The 22,615-nt window shown below is 42.8% G+C and overlaps 1 protein-coding gene and 2 non-coding genes across 4 annotated transcripts in view; 2 read left to right on the forward strand and 1 right to left on the reverse strand.

The window, feature by feature from the left end:
- Nucleotides 1-1,211: 1,211 nt before the first annotated feature.
- LOC118221127 (TLC domain-containing protein 4-B-like) overlaps nt 1,212-22,615 on the reverse strand; it is a 45,052-nt gene continuing 23,648 nt past the window's right edge. Inside the window, exons 1-7 of one of the 2 annotated variants that reach the window (XM_035405864.1) lie at nt 13,819-14,120; nt 11,592-11,747; nt 9,241-9,330; nt 6,530-6,588; nt 6,105-6,199; nt 5,692-5,765; nt 1,212-5,394 (exon numbers count right to left, since the gene is read on the reverse strand). In XM_035405864.1, the coding sequence (XP_035261755.1) occupies nt 5,046-5,394; nt 5,692-5,765; nt 6,105-6,199; nt 6,530-6,588; nt 9,241-9,330; nt 11,592-11,737 (813 nt within the window). In that variant the 5' untranslated portion in view covers nt 11,738-11,747; nt 13,819-14,120 and the 3' untranslated portion in view covers nt 1,212-5,045. Of the gene's footprint in view, nt 5,395-5,691; nt 5,766-6,104; nt 6,200-6,529; nt 6,589-9,240; nt 9,331-11,591; nt 11,748-13,818; nt 14,121-22,615 lie in introns of those variants that run through there. The other variant, XM_035405865.1, reaches the window with a different exon arrangement.
- Nucleotides 18,988-19,060, forward strand: trnar-ccu. The gene has a single exon. It is a non-coding gene; the product is annotated as a tRNA-Arg (tRNA).
- On the forward strand, nt 20,943-21,015 carry trnar-ccu. Its single transcript has one exon. It is a non-coding gene; the product is annotated as a tRNA-Arg (tRNA).

Raw genomic sequence — 22,615 nt, forward strand, 5'->3', positions numbered from 1 at the left:
CGTGTATTATGCCTTTCAGCTATCATGTGTTTCATAAAATCTGAAAAGAAAAGAAAGAATAACAGGCTTATGTACTACTCAGAATTACTCAAGTAGTTATTTTAGCAGTTGCCTTCCATATGGGCTAACTGGCTTTTGTTCAGTATGACCCAGAAGGATATTGTCTTTCAAATGAATGAAAAAATAAAGTTACTGGCGAGATGGCTGAACACAACACAACATATTTTCTGTAGTGGCAATATGGGGTTATTTTGGGGAAAATGTCATTATCTGAGATACTGCCACCATTTTATAAAAAACAAACTGCATACTGCATACCATGTCATACTAATAGGAAGGAAACTACCCAGGCCAATAATTATTCAAATATGGTGTGGTAAGTCAGACAAAAATCTTCACATCCATTTCTCTTTGAATATCTTGTTGAATATCACATGGTGTTGACGAATCGTTCTCCGTGTCAAGATGTATGATTGAGAGAGGGTGCGTTTGTGCTGAAGAGGATTTCGTTTGGTCTTGCTTCTGTGACCATGTTTGGTAAAAAAAAAAGACACGTTAGACTCTAGTCACTCTCCCAGCCTCTGGACTGCAATGCACAGCACCGCAGAGACGTAGAAAGCTGGAATCAGTCAGGACACATTAGTCCAGTCACTCCCCATTTTACTCTTTTCTAAAAAGCCCTAAATGAACACATCCAGTGTTCACATATCCCTGCGCCTGTGCTCACAAGTACAGGAATTTCGCGAACCTCATCTAATATTGCAAGTGCCATGTGCTTATAAGTGCATGTGTTTTTTATTAATGCCTACAACACACTGTGACCGTTGCTGTGATTTTGGCCGTCCCAGAAAAAAAAAAATTCAATATTGGAGAGAAATTACTCAAATGTAGTGTATTGCAGTTATAAGTTCATTTTATGAGCTTGGGAAATCTGACCATAAAAAATAAAAATAAATTTAACATATCAAGGTATTGACTATTTTAAAATATCACCATTACTTCGTTGGTTGTTTCAGATGACTTTACATCATTATACTTTCTATATCATATTCCAAAATTGGACAGCTGGAAGAGGACATGGAACATTGTGTACTCCTGTGGGTACGTATATATGCAGTACAGTAGGAAAAGCTAGTGATTCCATTTGTTTAACTGTTAAGCCTGTTTATCAGTGACAAGCCACACCCAAAAATCACATCACCAACATACAGTAGGTTTAGAGATGTTTTATACAAAATGCAGCTGGCTAGAAAAAAAGCATTTAGGTTAGAAAAATGGCCATTCACATAGAAACTATAGTAAAACAGTTTCAGACATTGCGCTGGAAATATAACAGCTCTGACAGTTGTTAAATTAGACGAACCTGTCAAAAAGTCTAGACGATCAAATTTCTCATCTTCTGCCTCTATCACACTTTAATACAAAAGTCTCTCTTTTAATGTAACACATTACAGTACTGTCAAGTAAATCTCCCCTTCCAGATCTACTGGTAAAGTAGAAGTAGCTCTTCACAACAGTTAGTATGATTTAGTTTTCTGATGGAGACAGTCGCATTGTTCCTTTCACATACAATGATTAAAGGAGCAACATGACAAATAAAGCAAAAATAAAATCAAATAAAACCTGTTTATTTGTATTTGATGGTTGTCCTGGGGGACATCACATGTACATTTCCCTAGTTAGCAGTTTGACCTATGGCACATGATATTTCACTTATTATGACATTCATTTAACTTGAACAGTTAAGACATTTGAGAAATTTGCAATGCCAGGCAAAGTTTTAAATTTTCTGTTTCACCAGCATAACCTCAATCACAACCAGTACTGCTTATGAAGTTCATCCAGGACAACCCTCCTGTTTTTAACGTAGGTCACATGCAGAAGTCAAAAAGTCCTTCCGTCGTCTGTGCAACAAAGGACATGCCACAACACTGAAACATTTCACAGTTCATACTCATGCATGTGGGCACCACTGTACCAAGTAAACACACACACACACAAAAAAAAAATGCATGTATGTTTTTTTCTTGCTAAAACAAGTGTGCATAAGATGCATTTGTGCACATAGAATTACTTTACAATATGTAGCTTTGAAACTAAATTCCTGCACCATATTGCTTTAGATCAGCAGAGAAAGGGAGGAATAAGTCCTTATTCCCATCCAGTTTCTAAGCATGCAGAAAAACGCCACGTATAAAGTCACCTGTAATAGAGTGCTTTCAACTTTTACATTTTGGTCCCCATTGGACAAATACAAATGCCGTTAGAATTGATTAATCACTGAGAAATTTGCTGTAATTTTTACACATTTCCAGTATAAATTCAGGATAAACCACGTATATCAATGATAATAAAGTACCCCATACAAAAAAAGAACTAAACAAAAAAAACCCCCAGTATTAATAATCAGCACTCAGGCCACCTGTTTGGCTATGGCAAGTGTATCTGGTGCTTGTGCAGTCCTGATTTAATTTAATACTGGCAGCAGGACCAGACTCCCATGCATAAGTTCAATACTTCTGATTCATTTTACTATTTCATATTAAGCACCTGAATGCGTCTTCACCTCAGTTTCACCGGTAGAGAAAATGAGCAAAACACTTCCTTTTTCAGAAAATGGCACAGCATTCTCAAGCTCTCCTGAAACTGTGTGGAGTAGAAGTAGTAACTCGGGCATTCATCTCCCATCTTCAGCAGAGCACGCCCACTTCCACCCATTTGCACTGGTGACTTTCCTCTAGCTTGGCTGTAAACAGCACATGGCTCATAGCAGGCCTCTGGATGGGGTTCCTCTTTCCTCTTACTGGCAAAAAAAAAAAACCCGGCCTTCAAAACCGTCAAAAAAAGACCTTACTGGCAGAGTCCTTCACAGCATACTTGTTTGGAAAACAGTGAAACCTACAAACCATTAACCGCAATAATGAAATCGCCGGCTTATAAAATACATGTTAGTCTCCGCTTGCCTGAATACAAGCTTCTGTTTGTGTCAAGGCACAAGACCACTGGCGGGGCAGGGTTTAGAGGCTCACTTAACTCAACCCCTAGAAATAACGGCCCTGGGAAAATCCTGTTGAGTCTTACAACTTCACTGTGAGTTGAAAGAAGAGCGAATACTGCAGAAATTACACGTTCATCAGATATCCAAGTTCTGCTCAATAACAAACATAATCATCAGCAATTTAGTCGTCCGAATGGAAGTCCATCACAATGATGATTAAAACGGAGTTATCAAACATCTGCAACAACACCCACGTTTCCTACCGTTAATTAGAAGTAAACAAAAAATATGCTAACAAAATATGTATATCACACAGCTGGTCCCTATGGCAAATCCACTTCGGATCCAGGAAGGAAGACTGAGAAGCACCTTGTGATGTTCAAGACACCAACATCACTTTTTTAGTTTTTTTTTAGGGGGGGAAGGTGTAAACTAACATCCCTGAAATGGAGTTAAGGGTAATTCACCATAGCAGTTCAATTTGATTCTCCTTCAATCTCCTCTGACCTTTCCCCATTAAATGAATGGGACTTTCCGTTTTCCTGTCACTGAAAATGAACATCCAGCAGAGAAATCCCATTCAATTTCTCTCTCTGTCGGGTGCAAGCACATCTCACTGTGTATTTCTGGTGGAAATGCCAAGCTTGTAACTGTAAGGAATGTGTGCAAAAAAATTCTTAAAAGAACAACCACCAAGTGGCTCATTATCAGAAATGATTCTTCTGAAAGGTTGGAGATATGCAGTAAAGGGCAGGTACATTCACACATATGAAAGCAGTTACCTTTTTTCCTTTCGTGAATGAAATGAATGACTTGAACCAAGGCAAATGAAATGCCAAACACTTTTTTTTTAAGGACATGAAGTATGCCCCTCCAACACGTAACTTGGTGGATGGCGTACCTGCCATTCCTAATAAAAGGGGATGCAAAGTAGCAGGTGATTCCTAATGACTTAAAGTGAACGGACCTGGATTCCACTGGACCGTTCTAGAACACACGACAGTTCTGAAGAAATGCGAGCGGCTCCTGATTATGAAGCAGAGGAATGGGGGGGGGGGGGGGGGGGGGCAGCAGAACTGCCCCAGCTCCATAAAACTCCACTGCCATCACACTGCATGGGAATATCTGTCAGACCTCACCACACACATTCCCCCATTTCCCCAGAGCTCCTTGATCTTCCTGCTCAGGGTTCCAGTCACGACCGGCTTGCTCCCTTGGCTCAGGTGTGCAGCGGGGACCGGGGGGGTTCAGGTAAAGGAGGACTGGCTGTGCTGTGAGCGGATGACTGGCAGACACTAGGAGCTTTTCACATGCAGGGGTCAAGGCATCTGTACAAGAGGCACCCAGGAGCCTGTGGAACAGCATACTGAGTGGCTAAGGTCCTTCTGTTGTAAGCAGCAGGGAGAGTGGCTAAGGTCCTTGTGTTGTAAGCAGTAGGAAGCTCTCTCTCAAGAGTGCTGCTTTACTCAGGGGAAAGGATCTGAGAGGGTTGGGTAATACTGTAAGTAGGCAGGGGTGTGGGGGTGGGTGAGGGTCTTGAGTGAAAGGTGGCTTGAAGGTGTTGAGTAAAAGGTGTGGAGTGAAGGTGTTGAGTAAAAGGTGTGGAGTAAAGGTGTTAAGTGAAAGACGTTGATTAAAGGTGTTGAGTAAAAGCTGCTGAGTGAAGGTGCTGAGTGAAAGCGTTGAGCAAAAGGTGCTGATTGAAGGTGTTGAGTACAAAGGTGCTGATTGAAGGTGTTGAGTACAAAGGTGTTGAGTGAAGGTGTTGATTAGGCTTTCAAGGGATATGACTTGGAGCAAAACGGCTGGGATGGGCCATCTTAGCATCATTATCCATCTGAAATGATTTGGCCTTGAGAAAGCAGGCTAGTACGCAGCCCATGCAGTACCTCCCATCGTCTCCATCCACAGCGACCAGGGGAACAGATCACAGGCGCACTCGTGGAGGAGGGAATGTGGGGTTGGCACACTGTTTGAGCAGCGGTCTGGAGGCGATCACACCTCTGCAGAGACAGACAGGAAGGGCCCCGGTGGCGCCCCCTGCCCCTCAGTCCGCGTGGCTGTTGCCGTGAGATTTGGGGAGGTCGTTCTGCTTCTCCGGGCAGCTGCCCCCGGCTCTCCCCAGCGCCCGGCCCAGGACCTTGTACAAGCCCCTGGAGATTCTGTACATCCAGATGAGGTTCAGGACGTCCAGGCTGACGCTGGAGAGGATCCAGGCCACCTGCGGGCCGGCTCCCAGCCGGGTGAAGGCGGGGGTCCCGAAAGTGGCCGCTACCTTGGAGTAGTAGGAGGGGATCACGGCGATCCGCACCAGGAAGAACACCACCGTCATGGCAACCCCGTTGGCCACCACCAGGCTGCCCGTGCGCGGGTAAGAGAGGGCCTCAAAAAACCACCTTAGAAATTGGAGAGACGGGGAAAAGCGGGGGGGGAGGGTGGGCGCGGATTTCAGTTTCTTTTTTTCAGATATAATAGACAGAAATAAGGAAGGAGAAAGAGGCATATTGCAGAAAGGAGAGGGCAAGGGAGCATGCATGTACACACACTTACAACTGAAAACAATGCACAGTTCAGTGGCAGCCACGAGGAGGCAGAGATAACTTCTCTCTGAAAGGTTCTCTTTGGACCAGAGATACAGAAAAGGAGGAGGGAGGAAAGAATATGAAGAAAGCAAAGGCAGCATAAGGACTTGCCTCTGGTTGACAAATGGGGTGGACAGCTCTGAAATGAGACGAAAATTGGCAAAATAGGGCAGTACTCCCCGACTCTGTAATACACACACACACACACAAACACAGACAAATCAAACTAGCCCAGCGCTGAAAACATATATTCAGTTCAGTAAATGACCTTTCAGGGTTTCTTATACCAAAATAAGTAGTAAGTACACTTGTAGCAGTGATCATTATAGCGAACTTATTTTACAGAACATGTCAACACTGTGAATGACACATAAGAATTGTATCTAAACACACGGCCATACGGAAAAAAAATATTTATTCATCTATCCACACGAAATCCCCCTTTTCGTATAAATACCAGAGCCGCCACTTTCTCCGTGTTTATCGTTAAGCCTTTGGAGTCAGAGTTACAGTAAACGGCTCACCAGGACGAATCCATAAGCGTAGAGCGCCGCCAAGTGGTGACAGACGAAAAAGCCGTCTCCCATGGTGCTCCAGTGGCAGGCCAGTAGCAGGAGGTCTGTGTGACATGGTGAGAGGGGGGGGGAGAGAGAGATGTACCCTGCATTACTGCGTGGAGTCACCGCTCAGCAAAACCCGCTATATTGCTGTTGAGAGGAGCAAACTGCCGGTTAAATTGCTCTGTGGTGCCCCCCCCGCCACCTCTGAAAATGACTTTTACAACAAAAAAAATCTGAGGTCTCCATTTTCAAAAGCTTCTACACAAAGCCAAGCACAGCCACAACGTGCTCAAACGTGCACTTACCTCCCAGTATCTCTTCTGAATACATATTTAAAAAATTTTAAAATATTTAATATAATGCGCTAGCGATAGGACACGGCGACTCACCGTAGAGGAGGTAGCCACAGGTTATAGCCACATTGAGTTTAACGAGGCTGGGGTCCCCCCTGCAGAACAACACACTGGTTACTGAAGTAAAAATGCTTCGAGTGAAAACAACGATCTGCGCGACTGGATTTCTTCTGCACTGTGGGGAAAAGAAATTCTAAAATGTGAGATCACTGAAATTATGATGTTTACGAAACATTTTCCTTCTCTTGACAAATAGGAATTCTACATTTCAGACTTTATATATTTGGCTGGTATAAATGAGATCGAGAACATGAAAAACACAGACTCTGGTTCCTCTGTACTTGATTGATAAATCCTCTCCATCAGCTAGCATGCCTTACAATTGTTCTACATTTCAAACGAATGGAGGTTTAATAGCATTCATTTAGTCATATTTGAATTGTACAGGGTTGAAAGACTTTTAGATAAGGATGAGAATATGTAATTGCACACACACACATATATATATATATAAACCAACGCACTACAGAGTATTAATAACATGTCCTATGCCTTGCGCAGCCACAGATACGTACCAATGAGATCATTATGTTCTAACTTAAAGGCATTATATTTAGCCTTTAAGTCAGAACATTATGTTCTGACTTAAAGGCTAAACGAGGCTGGCACTGATTGCTGCTTGTGTTTAGACACACCCTGTATATTATCAAGCGCAGTCAATAAGGCGTTAAATTAACCAATGTGAGTACTTGACAACCACTAACGGTCAAATAAAGTAATGTTAACGTGGGGATGCTAAGCTGTCAGGCAGAGGGGCAAGGTTTTGTGCCCTAACACCCCTGCCAGTGGCAGGACGGGTGGGGTTTATACAATCTGTCTGGATCTCAGTTTGTCTGCTCCTGGCCATGAAAAAAAAAACAGACAGAGATTTGGATGATTGCTCGGCGAAATGATTGTCTTTGAGACAAAGGAGAAATGATTTTTGTTTTAGGGCTCATGTTACAGCTGTAAAGGGTATCAGTGGTATATATTCTACCAAATGGCACTCTAGTTAATTATTTAAAAGCACAGCAGTGCCAGTGTGTCTTTCATTCTGCACAGAATTATGAAGCCATCAGATAACAAAGAATGTTTATCCCACACTTAACGTGAAAAATTTACCAAATCAATCAGCAAAAAAAAGTAAGAGAGAAAGGGAATAAATATGTAAAAAGAAAAGAGACAACAGAAAAAATCCACTGAACAGAAGGAGGGGAGGACAGTGCTTTTTTTTTTTTTTTAACTGGCTGAGAAAAAAAAAAAAAAAATGAGACAGCTAAATAGAACTAAAGAGAAAATCTAGCGACAGATTACAGTAGGAGGAAGAGAAGCGAAAGTACAAAAGAAGCAAATGAAAGCAAAAAAGAAACAGCCAGCTGGAACTCCACAAAGGCTTGGGAGTCCTATGAGGCAGGGTGAACAGACAGAAAAGAGGAAGCGAGAAAGAGAGAGAGAAAAAGAGAGAAAGAGGGGATTTTCTTTCTCTGCTCCCTCCATTAGATATGCTGGCCGAGGGAGACAAAGGAAGTGAGAGAGCTGGGGTATTGATCAGACTGAGAGCAGGGCGTGGTGTGTGCGTGTGTGCGTGTGCGTGCGTGGTGTGTGTGCGTGCGTGTGTGCGAGTGTGTGTGTGAGTGTGTGCGTGTGTGTGAGTGTGTGTGTGAGTGTGTTTGCGTGTGTGCGTGCGTGCGTGTGTGCGAGTGTGTGTGTGCGTGGTGTGTGCGTGTGTGCGTGTGTGAGTGTGTGCGTGCGTGCGTGCGTGCGTGTATGTGTGAGTGAGTGAGTCTGTGAGTGTGTGTGTGTGTGTGTGTGCGTGCGTGTGCGAGTGTGTGCGTGCGTGCGTGTGTGTGTGAGTGAGTGAGTCTGTGAGTGTGTGTGTGTGTGTGAGTGTATGTATGTGTGTGTGTGTGTGTGTGTGTGTGTGTGTGTGTGTGTGTGTGTGTGTGGGGAGGGGTGTGCCATATGGCGAGGACCCAGGCTAGGGACTACACTGCACTGCTGTTGCTCACCATGAAAAGAATGGAGCCTTGTTTGGCAGGAGAGAAGGAGAGGGTGAGACAGAGATAGAGGAAAGTAGGAGAGAGAAGAAGAGAGGTAGAGAGAGAAAGAGAGAGAGACGGAATAAAGAAGAGAGCCAAGCTCTAGTTTCTATCTCAGGGTAATGTGGAGAGTGGTAACAGAAAGAAGGGGAGAGAAGGGTGGTGTAGAGGAAGTGGGTGATGTAGAGGGGGGTGGGTGATGTATAGGAAGTGGGTGATGTAGAGGGGGGTGGGTGATGCAGAGGAAGTGGGTGATGTAGAGGGGGGTGGGTGATGCAGAGGAAGTGGGTGATGTAGAGGGGGGTGGGTGATGCAGAGGAAGTGGGTGATGTAGAGGGGGGTGGGTGATGTAGAGGAAGTGAGTGATGTAGAGGGGTTGGGTGATGTAGAGGGAGTGGGTGACATAGAGAGAGTGGGTGATGTGAAAGCAGCTGTGGAAGAGAGAAGTTAAACTTACTCCATTTGTTTCTCTCAACAGAGAAAAATGACAGAAGAGAAACAGCAGGCGATGATTCCGCCACGACAATGCACTACCTCCAGCACTGGCCTTGCTCCAGCGCCATTACATCACCATTACATCATCGCTATAATGAGCCCCGACCCAGCAGCTGACAGACAGAATTAATCACCAGGCCACAACAGAGAGTGCCTTATTTCTCGCTCTCTTACCAGACCGGGTCGGCGTTGACCGCGTCATCAAACCACAGGATGTAGAGACAGAAGAGTCCCACTATCAGCGCATGGACGGTGGACACGAACCTATAAACAAGAAACACAAGTAATAGCCCACTTTCACCGGGCAGCTGGATCCAGGCTGCGCTGGCGTAGATGATAGATCACTTCCACAGTTCTCCACTATCACTTTGTCAGGTTGACCCAGGTCAGCTCGGCTGAGCGGAGGCACTGGCTCTGGCCTATTTTTCGAGAGAGTCGGCACGTTATATTGCTTCACTCAGCCCTGGCATTAAGGTCACGCTAACATGCTAAACAAGCAGTGGTTGTTTTTGGACTGAAACGCCCTGGCCTGCATTGTTATCTCGTTCGGCTGAAGAGCACAACTTCTGCTGCCAGAGTCGAAACCCGCTAACCGCGGCTGTTGGGATATTAAAAACCAAATATTTTCGTATGATGATGCATATTCCTTGCTTACGTTTCCTGATAAAGGGCACGGATCATTAAGATGAACTAAATCCACGTAATGTAATCGGACGCGATGTGAACCAGCGCAGCGCCCACTCCAGATCCACACACACAGATAATGAGGCAGGACCTTAATGTGGAAATATAAAGGAGGAGGAGTCGTCAGGGAGCCATACAGAAACAACAAGAGAACTCCCCGCAATGTGTGCAGAGCCCCGAATGGAAGACAAACCTTCCAGTCAGATTTGCCCCCTGCATTTCCCTTCACGCAGGACAGCAGTTGGACCGCAAGTATGTCAAAGAGTTTGAAAAGGGGACAGTAATCAGCTGTGGCGCGGTCTGGTCGCAGAAAACTGTCAGTGGTAGACGGCCAACCGCAAATAAAGTTTGTGTGGTTACTTCCATTCGGGTAGACATCGGTATTCAGTGTGATACCGTTTCGCTACAGCCGCAGCTGTGGGAAGCATCGTGGAGACGCAATCCTTCGAAAGAGCCAGCCAGCGCCGGTTCTGGCGGCGTTGTCAGCAAGTAGTAATAAAAGTTGGCGAGACAGCCATAGATTTTGCATCGGTGCATCATTTGCCATCTGCATCACCTGGTGCTGTGGCATCAGTCACTGCTAAGACCGAATGAAAACTGGAGTGAAATACTGATTGGAAATCCTTCCCTTTCTGCATGTCACTGAATGCTCCACAGGATATGATGTCACGGATAAGCTTAGGAAAATGCACAGCACGGTGTATAGGGGCTTCTCCTCGTTAGAGCTTGGTAGTACACAAACACGGGCAGTTCAGGAATTGTGAATCTGCCAGCGTTTTCTACTAGGCTGAACGTTTGTATGGACATCAATTTTCTGTACAAATTTTCTGACCTTGATTAACTGAATACAATCCATACCTTGCATTGCCATTCATTTTAATTTGCTTATATTCATTTTAAATAAGGTGAATTCAAATTATGCTTCATGCAAACGCAGCACATAACTCTTAGTAATAACCTTTACTTTTGACATTTTTGCGGTTACATTTTACACTCAAAAGTTCAAACGTTCTCAGTCAGTAATCTCTTGGATCTCCAGCGAGACAAAGACCCAGCCGCACCGCACTCAGTGCATGGCTGGATTTCTGGTCTCGGCACAAAGGCTTCCGGAACTGACCGTTCTTTACCCTTACGCTCATGAATATCCATGAGCTGTCAGGTTTGGCTCGTATGTGTTTCTGAATGATTTACAGACGTAACGATTCTACAGGAATAGATGGCAATTAGAGCCAAACACGTCGTGGTCACACCCCTTATGTGAATATACATGAGCACCTATATTCACTGGAACGATAGCAGCAGCAGACCAAGCAGACCAACGCTTCCAGCACCAAGAACTGAGTCCATCTCATGAATGGGCAAGTATCTCTCATACACTTGGCAACAGTATGGAAATTGTTGACATAAAGGGTGTCATTCATTAATTTCTAGTTTTTAAAATATAAAATACCTCTGCCATCAACAGCAGTTGGAACATGTACTTGTATTCATTAACAGCTCTTGTGTCACGTCCTGTAGGGCTCACCGCAGTAACGTGTACTGTTACGGCGACATTGTAAATGTGCAGCCCCGATGCGATGGATTGGCAGCCTTGTCCAGGGTGCATTGCTGCCTCTCGCCCAGTGCATGCTGGGATAGGCTTCAGCACCCCCCCCCCCCCCCGCCCACGATAAGCGGGTATAGATAACGCATGGACGGACGTAAATGTGCATCCAAGGCAAACACCTGGATTATATGTACTAAACTGAAGTAGCCATCACTCAGATTACAACCAGCGTTTAATCCTGAAGAGAGCGATGACAGACCAGCCCTCTACCTGGAAGTCCGTATGAGTGGCCTACCTGGAGTTCCACTCTGTGTGCTTGCCTGGGGCCAGGCAGCTGAATCCAGGGGCCAGGGCAGGGGAGAGGCGGGGGCTCACCACGGTGAGGAGCAGCTGGAACCCCGCAAAACTCCCGGCCACCACACCCCACTCTCTCATCTCCATCGCCACACACCTGAGAGGGAAAAGCAGGGAGACTGGGTGAGAGAGCGAGTGGGGGGGGGAAAGAGAGAGAGAGAGAGAGAGAAAGAGAGTGAGAGAGCAAGAGAGAGAGCGAGTGAGAGAGAGAGAGAGAGAGAGAGAGAGAGAGAGAGAGAAGGGACTGGAGGGCGAGTGCCAGGGAAGGCGATAGAGCATGGAGAAACTTTTAAACAAATTGTCAACAAAAAAATGAGAAAGGAGGATCAGACATTTACTGTAGGGGTGGGTAGACTCTGGATATGCGAACAGACGTGACACACAACAGAGAAGCAGAAGAGAGGCCCTTCAACCAAACATATCTGTTGAAGAACTTGGAAGAAGGAAGCGAAAGAAAGAAGAGAAAGAGGAGGAAGAGAGACAAGAGCAGCACTGTGACAGATCCTGTGTCTGAGCAGCGGGGTCAATGTCCCTCAGCTCCCCAGCGAATCACTTCTGCAGTGTCACAGCAGGTGGCCTTAATGCCCCACTGCCCTAGGACAGGATTTCTATACTTAGAAAAGTTTTTTTTTAAAACACACACACACAAACGTTACAAACAAATGGTGCCAAGAGAGGTACTGAACTGCAGTAGTAGCGTGTGCCCCACCAACAAGCCCGAAAAAAATATCCCTGAAGGGAGATTAAAGGAAAGTGGATTCTGTATTCTTAATGTGCTTTGGAACGGTGCTTCTCGAGTCCCAGAGCTGTCCGTTATCTGCCCTCTGGCAGTCTGTATGAAACCTGCTACGATGACAAACACTATCGCAAACACTACAGGATCCATCTTCCAGTATGGCGGGGTTTGTGCTGTTTGCATGTGCGAGATTGAAACGGCGCAGGGCCACAAACCTATGGTTAATTCCAGGGCCGTTTGAGAGGGTTTATCTCACCACAACCATGGCTATTAAGGCACAAGGTGTTTACTGAGGATTAGGGACTGATTAGGAGCTGAAGTTCGACAGCGTTGAACCGCTTTCACCTTATCTAAAAAATACCTTTTTTTTTTTTTTTCAACCAAAACAATCACATTAACCTCTGTCCTACCTCCCACACAATGCCTGCAGATTAGAATAATTTGCATCCATACCTTTCTGTGCTTAAAATACTCGACTGATATGACTTTGCACTGGCCCTGGGCAATTATTTGTTCATTACATCCTCAGCAGAACCTTGATAGCTTTTCGAGTAAACCTGGGGCCTACAGACTATATTATTAATATTAATACTAATACTGATAATAATAATAATAATTATTATTATTAGTAGTAGTAGTATTGTTGTTGTTGTTGTTATTATTACTAATAATAATAATAGCAGAATTTTCTTTTCCTTGTCTCCTGAAATTAAAAGCTTACTAAAATGAAAACCACACCTGGTCAGAAGCATTTTGGACATAGTCTATTATTATATTCCTGTCTCAGTGCCTTCCAGAATCGACTGAAAAAGATCATGTGAAACCATTTACATTTATCTTCAACCACATATTTCAGACTGCAGTCATAAATTTCCACTGCTAATCATACGAGGCGAATTATCCTACCAAAACCGGTGAAATAATGTAGCTCGCGATTTACGCTAATTTTTTACACATAATTTCAAACACAGACTGCTGATGAATTAACTACAGGCTACATTAAATGCATCCATTCACAGTGCAGTAGCATGCTCTGAATAAAAAAGGAAATAAAAAATATGGCAACCCGTACGACAAAAATCAGCTTGGTGTAGCTATGGTATAGGGTATAACCAACCAACACTATCCAGATTGACAAGTAGCCTATATTCGTGTTGAGTCGTGTCTATTCGACTAAGAAAATGTGAAATAACAAAAAAGGTTAATATTCAAGAAACAGCGAATCTCTTTACGGAAAACGGTTAGGTTAATTTTTAAAATTCAACACTAGCTAATATTACAGCAAATAGGTAATCTTCCTCCCAGACTTCTGCCCGTCTCATTGATGCCAACACAATGAACAAGAATGCAGGGAGTTTCCGTAACACTTTTGTACGGACCAACAGTACTTCAAAAGAAATATACAAGCAAATCAATACACGCAGACAACTACCTTGAAACCGTCGCATATGCCTGTATCGGCCGGACACTTCTGCTAAGTCTTCGTACTTTCTTTGTGGTCTAGTAGGCACTTGAGTATTGACCTGAGATCTATTATTGTGTCGCTATGTATTAATCCTTCAACAGTAACTAAAGGCTACGGAATTTCTGGATAGCGTCATTTTATTGTCTTAATCCCTTAGACCCCTTCAGAATGTAGATAGCCTCCAGTTTTTTTCCTTGTTCGTTTTGTCATGCTATTGACAGCTCATACGGACTGGTGACGTCAGCACGTCTCGACCATCCCACTTCTCAACTAACGCCCTTCCACGTAACCGCGCAGTCCCTCATGCAGAGCTCCCAATTTGAGCAGACTCAGCTGTACACTCCTGTCTGTTTTTCACAATGTTTAAGTGTATACCCAGATGAGCGTAGGGGAGAGTGCTGATCCTGTACCACGACTTAGTTCATCCAAGCCATTTTTTCTTACTTGTATTAACATAAAAGTAATACTAATAATGAAATAAATAAATAAATAAATAAATAAATAAATAAATAAATAAATAAATACAAATCCAAATAATGAAGTATGGCAAAAAGCAAAGGCAACATTATAATGCATTATACATTATACATAAATACATTATAAAAGCAAATAAAATTTGATACCTAATTTACATTTGAAAAATATCTATTTTCAACATGATTATTCAGTGGTTTTAAGTGATTTAGGCCTGGCGGGGGTGGCCCATATGGAATCAGAAAACTCTATCAGAAGTGCTGCAAATTGGCTTACAGTGCTAAGCAAACATTCTTAATACTGTAAAAACAATTAACACCATTAATCATTTTTGTAACCCTATATGCTACAGTCCCCCTGCAGACTTCTAATTATGAAATTATTAAAAATGAAGCACAATATTGCTGTGCAGATTATTGTGCAATTTTGAACTTGTAGCCTAATTGTAGATAACACTATGATATCCTAGTAAAGCTGTAATGCTATGGGTGAAATGTATTGATACTCACTACCTGCAAAAGTAAATATTTAGACTAAAAATTGGGGAATAAGTATTCAGTTGTTTTGATACAGTAAGGTATTTCAGTGTCCCTGTTTACTTTTATACCTTACTGTATCAAAACAACTGAATACTTATTCCCCAATTTTTTGTCAGATTGCTGCATTCTATATTTGGTGACATTTACATTTAAAAAATCCAAAAATAAAAATGTATTGTTGCATATGAAAATATTTTTGCTTCTCTACACACTCCCACTAACTCTGACTACTAAAAAGCATCTAGTAAACATACATACATGCGTGTGTGACAGACAGAGAAAGAGAGAGAGAGAGAGAGAGAGTTTTCTGACTAGATTATACTGTATATTCTATATGAAAAAACAAAAATATTTTAGTATCAAATGAATGCTAACCTGGTTGAATGTGTTCAGTATTGCCAACATGTCTCGGCTACAATCAATCAAAGGAGATAAACCAGTGGTGTCAAACTTGTGCCATGGAGGGCCGTGTGTATGCAGGTTTTCATTCCAGCCTCAGATCTTGATTATATAATTAGTTAAATTATTTGCTGAATTAGGGATGCAGGTTTGTGCACAATGGTGACCCGACGTCTATGGTGACCCGCATTGTCTAAATAAAAATTTTCTTATATTCTGTGCTTCAATGCAGTTAAACGCATATGGCTGAATGAGTAATTGGACTCAATTAAGGCAGCATTAATTGGTTGGAATGAAAACCTGCATACACACGGCCCTCCATGGCACGAGTTTGACACCACTGAGATAAACAAAAGCTCTCCCAAGTACACATAATGGTTCCCAGTGTGTTTCCCATGGTTAGCAAGCTCCTAAATCTTCCTATTAAAGTATGGTAGCATTGCTTTTGTGCACTTCACATTCATTGTGAGGCAGCAAACCGGTGACGTTCAATTAAGTTCAGGATATGTAGTAATTAGCCTAAAGGCAGACTGAGAGCTTTATGCTCTCACTTGAAAAACTCACAGATCTCCACAACTGGTTATAGTTAAGCATCAATATTGTCAGACATATGAGTGGTCCTTCTTCTTATAATTATGGCCCCCAGTTTGTCTCCTATTGTACATCAGTCCTCCACCAGCTAGAGGTTGTGATAGCTTCTTTGTCAAGCCCTTTCTCAAACAAGTTACCCATTTGCGCCACATCAATGAACTAATTTGATTAAGTAACTGCCACTAATTAAGCACAGGTGATGACTGACAGTGTTCAAAAGTGACACTCACGTGTTAGATTCAGTTTGATTACTTACTAGCGTGGACATGCTGCAGTATTTTTAAATGTTATACAGGAGCATAATGGGTTTTGTTAGAAGCAGTGGGAAATGCCCACATTAAAAAGGAAATGTTAAATATCACATTAAATATTAGGGTTGGGCGATATGGCAAACTATATATATATTTAAGATTTTTAGGTATGTATAATACATATCTCGTATTAATGCATTCTCTGAAATAGCTTAAGAGAGTGATTTGCAATCAGAATCCTATACTACTGTGAACAGCCTATATTTAGTGCAATCAAATGTACAAAATTTATGCATAATGTCTTTTAGGAGCTGACTCAAAAAAACAGTAACAATGCACAGACAAACCTATGCTTGCGCAAAATATTGTTCCAAATAATAAAATTTTAAAAAAACAACACCTGTGTGCAAAACAAGAATGCAACATATAAAACTATTGCATAACTGTAGAATAAAAAGAAACTGTTGCACATTGGCTCCATGACCAAGCATGAAAATGTAAACAAAATGTCTCCCCTGTGCACAATATTTTTTTCAACAGATCCAAAACATTCAGTGGGGTATGTGGGATACACAGACAGAAATAGTGCACACTGAATGAGCACAAGGCACACACAAAACAAAGTGTAGATTAACAGAAAAAAAGGCTTATTTAAGCACAAACTGATTTTTCCAAGTATTCCCTTTTATGTTAGTGTGCATGGGTCCTGACCCTTGTGTAAAGCAAACTTGCTCTCTGGCTACTCAGCTACTGTTATGTGTTTTCAGCCAGAAACATTAGTCAATCTCGTTTATGCCTTGAGCGATGCTCGGTGGCATGACATGATGTTGCCACTAGAACTAAATACCCTCCCAGTGAGAGAACAACAACCCGACAAGGCTTGTTAAACTGTCTTTCCTCAATGGCGACAGCTATTGAAAAACAAAGATACAAAAATAAAAAGGTTATGAAAACTCATCTAAAATGGAGGTAAGTTGATGGGGTTGTGGAGACTTTGATTATAAACACAGGACGACAGCAAAACTAAAAAATCCTGCATAGTTTTCCCTTTTAATAGCCAATGAGATACCTTTGCGGGAGGAATTCAGGGCAATTAGAGGACCACGCCTACTGGTTAAGTAGGCACACACCTGGATTATGTTACAAATAACCTGTCCCTACCAGGGTGGTCATGGCGTGTGACAGCATGTTTTTTCGAAAGGCAGTTTTTTAGCAGCCCACAAGAATCCGTTGGTGGACTGTGCTTAGAAGCAGGATTCTTGATTCAACTAATTAACTAATCATGGTCTTCAATCAAACCTCTAAGAAAAAGCAAAAACCTGCAGCCACACCGGCCCTTTTCAGGATAAAATGGAACGCCCCAGCATTATATGGAAGCATTTTTCTTTTAACTGCAGTGATATTTAATCCCGGTCCTGGAGAACCAAGTCTGCTGGTTTTGGTTTTTTTCTTAACATAATCAACCGATTCAGACTAAAAAAATCCAGATGACGTGAGTTAATGCACGCACCAATGTTAACACGTAGGCTATGGCACGCAAGGATAGCTAACCACTTAGGCTAGCTAAAATAACAAAACATTTCCAGATATTAATTTTCTTTCATAAGGAAATAAATGTCAAAAATGCATCGGATATTTATACATTTTAAAAAAGACACCTTATCACGTTAATATTCTCTTATACCAAAGATCTATAATTTCTTTTTTTACATTCTCCTCCGTATGCTTCAATTTGGTTAATTTCGGCGAGACTGGTAGCTACAATATCAGTGACAGCGTTTAAATGAAACTGGACATTTGCAGCTAGTCTAACCACTGAACCACTTGAAGATGGCATCAAAGATCGTATTTTAGGAAAGTTGGGTTTTGCAAAACGATAAGAAATTCCGTTTTGGGCCGTATACGCGTTTAATTGGGAAGGCAGGCATGCCATCCGACAAATTATACTGCACCGAGAATTTGACACTTTTCGGGGCTTCCTACAAAAATAACCACAACGATCACAGACTCTCAGGAACATTAACGTCTGTTCCTTCTGACCTCACGCGCACTCACAATGAACCCCCAACCGTGGGTTTTTTTGCCTTTTTCTCCTTTTCCCTTCCGATTGTATCGCAAATGCTCCAGTCCCGCAGTCCATAAATCTCCCCCTTAGGACATTTAGCTACATCTTCCAATAACAAAACTTGATCAGAGTAGTCTGATGAATGTAGCCAATTGCAGGATACTTGGATACAAAATGAACATACACGGAAGTGCACATTTTATGCTATTTCAACCAGTAGAACGTGTTTTTAAAAACTGGTCTTCGTCTTTTTTTGTCTGTGTGTGGAAGCTAGCTAGCTTGCTAACTAACAATTGACAAAAACTACTGCTTTTACAGCTGTATAATTGTAGTGGAAAGTTCATTTGTATTTCTGAAATGCATTCTCTGTCATGCAATCCCCACATATTTTTTTTCATTACTAGGGACAAGTATCGTTGCTGCACATTAGACCAGTGGGTTACATGGTAGGCACTAGAACAGTGGTCTCCAACCCTGGTCCTGGAGAGCTACAGGGTCTGCTGGTTTTTGTTTTCACCTTAAAATCAGCACCCAATTGAAACCCAAGACACCAGGTGAGTTGAGTTAACTGTGCAATCAACTGCTCTAACTTATTCATGAAGTGAAGAGTCACTGAAAACCAGCAGACCCTGTTGCTCTCCAGGACCTGGGTTGGAGACCACTGCACTAGAACTTTGGACTACTATTGCAGGCTTGAACCAGTCACAGGCTTGTTCTGCAGGTGGGTGCTTTTTCCTTTTGTAAACAACATTATACACAGCATACTAATTTATTAAAGCCAGCCATGCAAAAATTGAGGGCTTTCCATGCTTCATGTGCCCCAGTGGCCTAATGGATAAGGCACTGGCCTCCTAAGCCAGGGATTGTGGGTTCGAGTCCCATCTGGGGTGGAATGATCTGTTTCTTTGCATGTCTCGTGTGAGCAATGATGTGTGATGCATGCTCAGCATGTGTTTGGCGTCCTTTGGGACTGCCATGACTTTGTTAAAAGTGAGTGACCACGAATGAAGTCAATATGCTTGTTGAACTACGGACAGGCTATATAACAATAGGCTACACATGCCAGCTTTGGTCTTAAAGGGGTGTAGTCGAGTCATTGTATTTGCTTAGCGTGAATACCAGCGATGTCAGCAGTCCCTGCTTATCTTTATCGTACCTCCCGGTTGTCCAGCTCCAAATGCAATCCCATTAATTTTTTTTTAAAAACAGAAACTAGAATTATGTTAGCTGTAAACAGAGGAACTGACTTACCTAAAGCTTTATTTTTCTGAAGCTTTAGGTAAGTTAGCCGTACTTTCCATTGAGGATGGAGCATTTGTAAGGTCAACTGATGTCAAGTCATAATAGAGCATTTGTAAGCACATTATGAAAATGATAGAACTTTAAAGTGTTGCAAATTGCAACATGTTATACATACTGTAGAGTCTTATAAATATCATTTTGGGGCGCCGTGGAAGTGCCTTGGGTCTGAAAAGTTTGGGAACCACTAATTTAGACATTCTGGCTTTTGGCATTTTGACCAAATTTAGCATTAGCTACCTAATTCTAATGGTACCTGCTGTCACTGACTTAGTCAATAGAATGAATGTAACGTTAGCGAAGAAGGCACCAATATGAAACATCAAAATCTACGTCGCGATTCGGTCCGATAGGTACCAGTCATATGGGAACCAATGCTGTAGTGCGACTGAGTTTTCAGTACCCAGCCCTGTTCATGACTCTGACAGTGACGTGAGCACAAGGCAGGCCCTAAATCCTTGGACTACTATTGCAGGCTTTGGCCAGCCACAGGCTTGATCTGCAGTCCTACAGGTGGATACTATTTTCACAAAAGTACCCACATTTAGGCCCACCTGTACTCACCTGTAGGCCTGCAGAACAAGCCTGCAGGTGGGTAAATTTGTCAACAACATTACACACAGCAATCAAAATTCTCAAGTGTACAGACCATACAAACCTACAATCAACTTATGAATCTTTTAAGGGTTGATAATGTAACTGGGATCTTTCAGGATAGCATGACCAGAAGTGGACCTTAAACATTGGGACAGCATGGTGTAGCAGAGTGGCGCAGCGGAAGCGTGCTGGGCCCATAACCCAGAGGTCGATGGATCGAAACCATCCTCTGCTATGTTTAACTGTTGTGCTTTATTCAATCACCTAGAAAAACAGTGCTAATTGTATCCAACCATTCAAAACCTGAATTTGTGACATGAGCACAAGGTAGGCCCTAAATCATTGGACTACTATTACTGGCTTGGGCCAGCCACAGGCTTGATCTGCAGGCCTACAGGTGGGTACCATTTTCACAAAAATACCCACCTCTAGGCGCACCTCTACTCACCTGTAGGACTGCAGAACAAGCCTACAGGTGGGTACAAGTGGGCCTACAGGTGGGTACATTTGTCAACAACGTTACACACAGCAATCAAAATGCTCAAGTGTACAGACCATACAATCCTACAATCAATTTATGAATCTTTCAAGGGTTGATAATGTAACTGGAACTTTTTAGGATTCATAGCATGACCAGAATGCAAGTGGGCCTAAACATTGTAAGAGAGCAACATAGCAGAGTGGCGCAGCGGAAGCGTGCTGGGCCCATAACCCAGAGGTCGATGGATCGAAACCATCCTCTGCTATGTTTAACGGTCGTTCTTTATTTAATCACCTTGAAAAACAGTGCTAATTTGCTGTTTTCAACCATTCAAAAACTGACTTTTTAACCAAAAAAAGTTGCTTCTCTTCTCTGCTTCCTCTCATGCATCATGTGCCCCAGTGGCCTAATGGATAAGGCACTGGCCTCCTAAGCCAGGGATTGTGGGTTCGAGTCCCATCTGGGGTGTAATGTTAGCCTAGTCCTTGCATCTCAGATTTGAGTAACAATGTGACAGAAAAGCAAATTATCAAAGATGCGTGCTCCCGATGTGTTTGGTGTTCTTTGGGACTGTCATACCTTTGTTAAAAAAGAATGACCATGAATCAAGTCAAACATTATGTTGAACTACAGACATGTTTCCTGTTCTCAAATTTTCGGTAAGTTAGCCACACTTTCCATTGATAATGAAGCATTTGTTAGGTCAGCTGATGTCAAGTCACAATAGAGCATTTGTAAGCTGATTGTGTGAATATTAGAGCTTTAAGGTGTTGCAAATTGAAACACATTGCACATACTGTAGATTCTTTGCAATGTAATCTTGTGGAAATTATTTGTAAGGGTGCCTTGGGTCTGAAAATTTGGGAACCACTGCAGTAGAGTTTCGCTTTTGACATTTTGACCAAATTTAGCATTAGCTAGCATGCTAATGGTACCTGCTGTCACTGACTTAGTCAATAGAACGAATGTAACATCAGCCAAGACGGCACCAATATGAAACATCAAAATCTAAGTCGCAATTTGGTCCGATGGGTACCGGTCATATGGGAACCGGTGCTGTAGTGCGACTGTGTTTTCGCTACCCAGCCCTGTTCATTACTCAGACAGTGACGTGAGCACATGGTAGGCCCTAAATCCTTGGACTACTATTGCTGACTTGGGCCAGCCACAGGCTTGTTCTGCAGGCCTACAGGTGGGTACTATTTTCACAAAAGTACCCACATTTAGGCCCACCTGTACTCACCTGTAGGCCTGCAGAACAAGCCTACAGGTGGGTAAATTTGTCAACAACATTACACACAGCAATCAAAATTCTCAATTGTACAGACCATACAAACCTACAATCAACTTATGAATCTTTTAAGGGTTGATAATGTAACTGGGATCTTTCAGGATAGCATGACCAGAAGTGGACCTTAAACATTGTGACAGCATGGTGTAGCAGAGTGGCGCAGCGGAAGCGTGCTGGGCCCATAACCCAGAGGTCGATGGATCGAAACCATCCTCTGCTATCTTTAACTTTGACCATGTTTTTGTTACCCAGCCCTGCTCATTACTCAGACAGTGCCGTGAGTACAAGCTAGGCCCTAAATCCTTGGGCCACTACTGCTGGCTTGGGCCAGCCACAGGCTTGTTCTACAGGCCTGCAGATGGGTACTATTTTCCTTTTGTCAACAACATTACACACAGCAATCAAAATGCTCAAGTGTACAGACCATACAAACCTACAATCAACTAATGAATCTTTCAAGGGTTGATAATGAAACTGCAACTTTTCAGGATTCATAGCATGACCGGAATGCAAGTGGGTCTACACAATGTAGCAGAGTGGCGCAGCGGAAGCGTGCTGGGCCCATAACCCAGAGGTCGATGGATCGAAACCATCCTCTGCTATGTTTAACTGTTGTGCTTTATTCAATCACCTAGAAAAACAGTGCTAATTGTATCCAACCATTCAAAACCTGAATTTGTGACATGAGCACAAGGTAGGCCCTAAATCATTGGACTACTATTACTGGCTTGGGCCAGCCACAGGCTTGATCTGCAGGCCTACAGGTGGGTACCATTT

The sequence above is a fragment of the Anguilla anguilla genome, chromosome 2, assembly GCF_013347855.1.
Source record: "Anguilla anguilla isolate fAngAng1 chromosome 2, fAngAng1.pri, whole genome shotgun sequence".
NCBI classification, from domain to species: domain Eukaryota; kingdom Metazoa; phylum Chordata; class Actinopteri; order Anguilliformes; family Anguillidae; genus Anguilla; species Anguilla anguilla.